The sequence below is a fragment of the Juglans regia genome, chromosome 14 (genome assembly GCF_001411555.2).
Source record: "Juglans regia cultivar Chandler chromosome 14, Walnut 2.0, whole genome shotgun sequence".
In the NCBI taxonomy this organism is placed as follows: domain Eukaryota; kingdom Viridiplantae; phylum Streptophyta; class Magnoliopsida; order Fagales; family Juglandaceae; genus Juglans; species Juglans regia.
The window spans coordinates 20,703,509-20,708,250 of NC_049914.1; the positions used below are offsets into that span (position 1 = coordinate 20,703,509).

Consider the following 4,742-nt stretch of genomic DNA (forward strand, 5'->3'; position numbering starts at 1 on the left):
CCATGCATTGGATTGCCATGTCTCGGCCACCCATGTGGCTGTCGAAATTCGGACGTTAGAGGGTGGCCTAAACATCGTGACCACGGGATGGTGGCTAGAACCCAGCCACCCCAAGGCCAGGTGGTTTTGCTTTTTGTTTTTTTGTTTTTTCAGTTGACTAAAATTTCCATAGAAAAGTATTTTTTTTTTATTAGAAAAGATATTTCCTAGTTTTTTAACTTAGGTTTTGTTTTGATCCTTGAATAGCTCAGCTCGATCATTTCAGTTGGATTTTGTTTTAGACCTATCACATCTAAACACACAATTACCAAATTATTAAATATCACTCAATTCAAAACTTCATTGAAAAATTATAATCTTACTACGCTGTACTACTGGTCTACTATCCGTTTATTTTTTTAATTTCTTTCCCCTCTTTACGCTTGCCTTCACTTCAGAATTTGCTGTCAGTTTGAGCATTTATTCCGTCTACACACTTTCTCTTAAGATTCGATGTAAATAAATGGGCTTAAACTCTTTTTTTTTTATAATTTTATTTTTATAATTAATTATTCAAATATTGCAGCCCCAATATCTATCTTCTGTCCCAACATTTGATTAAAGCTAAATGATATTTGTATCTAGAGTCTGTAAGTATTGTACAATCTTTTTAAAAGAAATAAGCAAATGCGAGATTTATATGAAAAAATAATTAATTTTTTAATAATAAATCTTACTATTTTACAAAATGATTGTGCAGTGTTTATAAACTTTACAACTGTATATAATATTATTCTTAATTAAATTATTAATTTTTGTGTTAGTTTTATTTCTCAACAAGAAATAGAAAGCAGAAGAGAGAGTTTGAGTCACTAGTTGTCGGCAGAGATGCGAAGAGGACAAAATCGAAGGGTATTTTAAGCAGAGTAGAAATAAGATCGATTTGAATATGAGTAGTGCTAGTGTAACGTTCAGCTTTGACAGTTGGGTATGTCTATTAGTACAAATTTTACGTTTTAATTTTTTTTGTAAATATTTTTAAATATTTAGAAAATTAAAAATATATTAATATATTAAAAATTATTTTTTTAATCATCAAATAAAAATAAATTCAAAAAAATTAAATATAAACGGTCAGAATTAAAAGTAAACTCGTGGGACGGGACCACTACTATTTTCCTTTGAATATTAATATAAAGGAATTTCATCATTTTTTTGCTTTTGTTTTTTATTGTCAGAAGCTGGACGGTGATGTGAGATGTGACGTGAGCAAAACTGATGAAATGAGCTAATGAAGTCCTGACCTGCCGACCTGCAGGCGAAAAAGATTAAAAAAATAAAGTAACTTCTTATAAATTTAATTTAATATCTAAACATATTTAAAATTCAATTTAAGCGAATTTCATTAAACACATAAGGAAGCTATTGCTAAAAAAAAAAAAATGCATACCGTCCTGAATCCAAATCGGGCATAGCACATGGGTGTCACTATCAGAATTTTCATACTAATTATAAATATATATATATATTTTAGAAAAACATAATTTTATTGAATCAAAGAGATTATAAATTGTTCTTATCAAACCAAATAGTCCGAGATACAACTATTGGGACATTATCCCACCAAAGATCTTAATATTCTCCACTTTCCAAATATATCTTGCTAATCTATATGCTGCCTCATTGTCCATTCTGTGAACATTTAGCACTGAACATTCATTAAAATCTTTCATAAATCTCCGTATTTTTCTTAATAAAATTCTAAGAGATAAGAAAGAATCTCCAAAGAATTGAAGCTCATTAATCAACATCAAGCAATCACTTTCTAGGATTAAATTGGAGATACCCTAATTAACACAAAATTGTAACTCCCGAAACATAGCTAGAGCTTTAATAACTTCAAGATTTGTCACTTCATTTTCCACTTTGCTAGCACCCATAATAACTTCACCTTATTCATTTCTATGAACACCACCAACTCCAACTTTCCTTTGATAAAAAAACAAAGCATCATCCACATTTAACTTAAGATGTGTGATCATCCACATTTAACTTAAGATGTGTGGTGGAGGAGGTTTCCAATAACATACAGCTTTGAGTACTTGGTATGCATCGAGGATGTCACTTCCTTTTGGAATTTCTGCACAAACAGAGAATACTGAATCACATGCCTTGCATGAAAGGCCGATCTATCCAGGGGACCAAAGATGGGCTGGCTTGAATCCAGCCCTATGTCGCTAATCTGACAAAAAGGATGTGAGGATGGCCGGCAAAGGTGGCCAGATCAGCCAGGCTTAATCAATCCGAGGGGGAGAAGGGTTGTTTTTTTTTTCATACAAATTTTTTTTTCTTTAATCCATTTTACTGTTTGTTCTTTAAAATAATTTAGGGAAGATAAATTATATTTGTAGTTATAGAGTGCGTAAACGCCGTGCATTCATTTTGAAAAAATTAGTAAATGTGAAACGTACATGAAAAAATTAACTTTTTAATGATGGACCTCACTTTTTTTAAAAATAAGTAGTGTGCGGCACTTGCATAACTCATAACTGTATCTGGCAATATTACTCAACATAACTGGTTTTTCAAAGTTGTGGATGCATGTTGTGATCAAGTTTCGAAGTTATGGATGCATGTTGTGATCAAGTGAGAGAACAAATAAAATTATAGAAAATGTTGAAGGGAAAATTGAAAAATCAAAACATAGAAATGATAAAGTAGAAGCTAGAGATTAAAGAAAATATTAAAGGGGGCTTAGTTAAGGAAGAATTGAAAAATGTTTTTCATAAAATAAATCAACTACGTACTTTATAAATGGTCTTTTATAATTTCTAAAGGAAAATTTGATAAAAAAAATAACATGAAAAAAAGCTATGCAGTAATTTTTCTTCCTGAAAAATATCTTGATTTAAACTTTCTGTTTTTGGGGTGGGGGCTGTCCTTAATGATCTGCCACTGCCAATTAAACACATCGAGGACCCTCGACCTTGACCCTTCAAGCAAATATGGACCAAAGAAATTATTTTTCAGAGAAATTAGAAAATGCATGCAGATAAGCAAAAGCCAATATATAGAAAGTTAGCTGGGTTGGTCCCAAAGATATACTTCGGCCACTAGACAAAGATTAATGCAGCTACGTGTAGAGCTACCTACCGTCATCGATCCGTCTCTTTACTCAGAGTTAAATTACCCTTCAGACTATACAGGACGTTGTTGGTCCATTAATTCCGAAAAATAAGCCAATTTATTAGATCATAGCCAAAGGAAACATGCATGCATGCAGCATCGACAAAGTGATCATGACGATTCAGCTACCTCGAAGTGAGAATTATGTGATCGAGAACAAAGAAATTTTAAAAAAGTAAATTACTTTCAGACAGGTGCTTATAATATCTTGACGTGGTGCGACATATGTTTTTATTTTAAAGTAAATTCGGCTTATTACACCAAACTACATTAATTTGCTTAACTTATACGTATGTCTTCTTTTTTTTACCTATCTAATATATATATATATATATATATATATAATAAAAAAGAATGTAATAAATGATTATTTAATAGTGATAATTGTGTCACATCTTACTTAATAAGATAAAAATAGGATCACAGTATGATGTATATAATTTTTCATATATATATATAGGAAATTAACAAGAAAAATCCACATTAATCTTGTTTGTTTGAATCGAACCAAGCAGTTTACTTCTTCTTTTTTCCCCCGTAATATGCAACCAAATTTCACAAAGTATCGACGAACCAAAAAGGAATAATTAATATATAGTAGACAAGAGAAACACCTTAAAATAATTAAAGCTGATCGAAGAAAGAAAATAAAAGCTGAATTAGAAAAATAAATAAGGTCAAGCCAAATTAAGCTAGCATCGAGAAAGAAAAGAAAGAAAGAAAAAAAGAGAAGAGAAGCGCGCAGTTGGAATTGATGCTGATGAGGAACAGGAAAAGGAAGCCATGCAAATGCATGCTCCAGCTAGCTAGCTCAGTTTCTTGTATTCCTGGCATTTTCTTCCTTGAGGAAATCGAGCAAGACAGTACTCTTGCATTTGGGGCATTTTGGATCAGCCAACTCGGATAACATGACGTACATGAGGCATCTGGGACATCCTACGAGCATCATCGATCTGGGTTCCGCGTTGCTTGGGGAGTACTGCAACGTCATAGGCTGATCTTCAGGCTCTGATGAAACGCATGAGCCTTCAACGGACATTTCCGACGAAGAAGAGTTCGAAACATTTAGAGACTCAGCAGGCGAGTGTTCCCGCCTTGGCGGCGACAAGTTCAGCTCCAATTCCAGCTTTGGACCGTTGGCTCGTTTGCTCATGTTGTCGTCGTATATATATATATATATATATATATATATATATATATATAAATATATATATGTCCGGATCGAGCAACCTTTTAATTTGTGGGTTTTGATCGTTTGTAAAATATCGACTTTTCCTTCATGCAGTAGTACTACTGATCTATAGCCATGAAACAAGTTAGAGATCAGTATGAGTAATTTATAATATATGATTCTATGGAAAGAATGATCTGTCTCTGAGAAAATCAATGAAAGTACTGCGCAAGACGTAACCTGCGAAATGATTGAAACAAAAAATTAAAATGAAAGACTAATGCCTTGTAAATGTAAGGTCGCTTGCAAAATACTGTAGGATCATGAAATATCAGCAGAGCTGAAGCGATTGGAAACTAGTGGGACAATTGCAAGAAGATCTGCGGCTATACCGGATCGCCTAATC

At 32.7% G+C, this 4,742-nt stretch overlaps 1 protein-coding gene across 1 annotated transcript; it reads right to left on the minus strand.

The window, feature by feature from the left end:
• Nucleotides 1-3,750: 3,750 nt before the first annotated feature.
• LOC108998941 lies at nucleotides 3,751-4,330 on the minus strand. Its single transcript, XM_018975711.2, has one exon. It carries the CDS (start codon nucleotides 4,316-4,318, stop codon nucleotides 3,977-3,979), a length of 342 nt encoding a protein of 113 aa, XP_018831256.1. The 5' UTR covers nucleotides 4,319-4,330; the 3' UTR covers nucleotides 3,751-3,976.
• Nucleotides 4,331-4,742: the final 412 nt, after the last annotated feature.

Bases quoted from the DNA above. Each gene is read 5' to 3' on its own strand.
- LOC108998941 (XM_018975711.2), bottom strand. From the start codon at position 4,318: ATGAGCAAACGAGCCAACGGTCCAAAGCTGGAATTGGAGCTGAACTTG.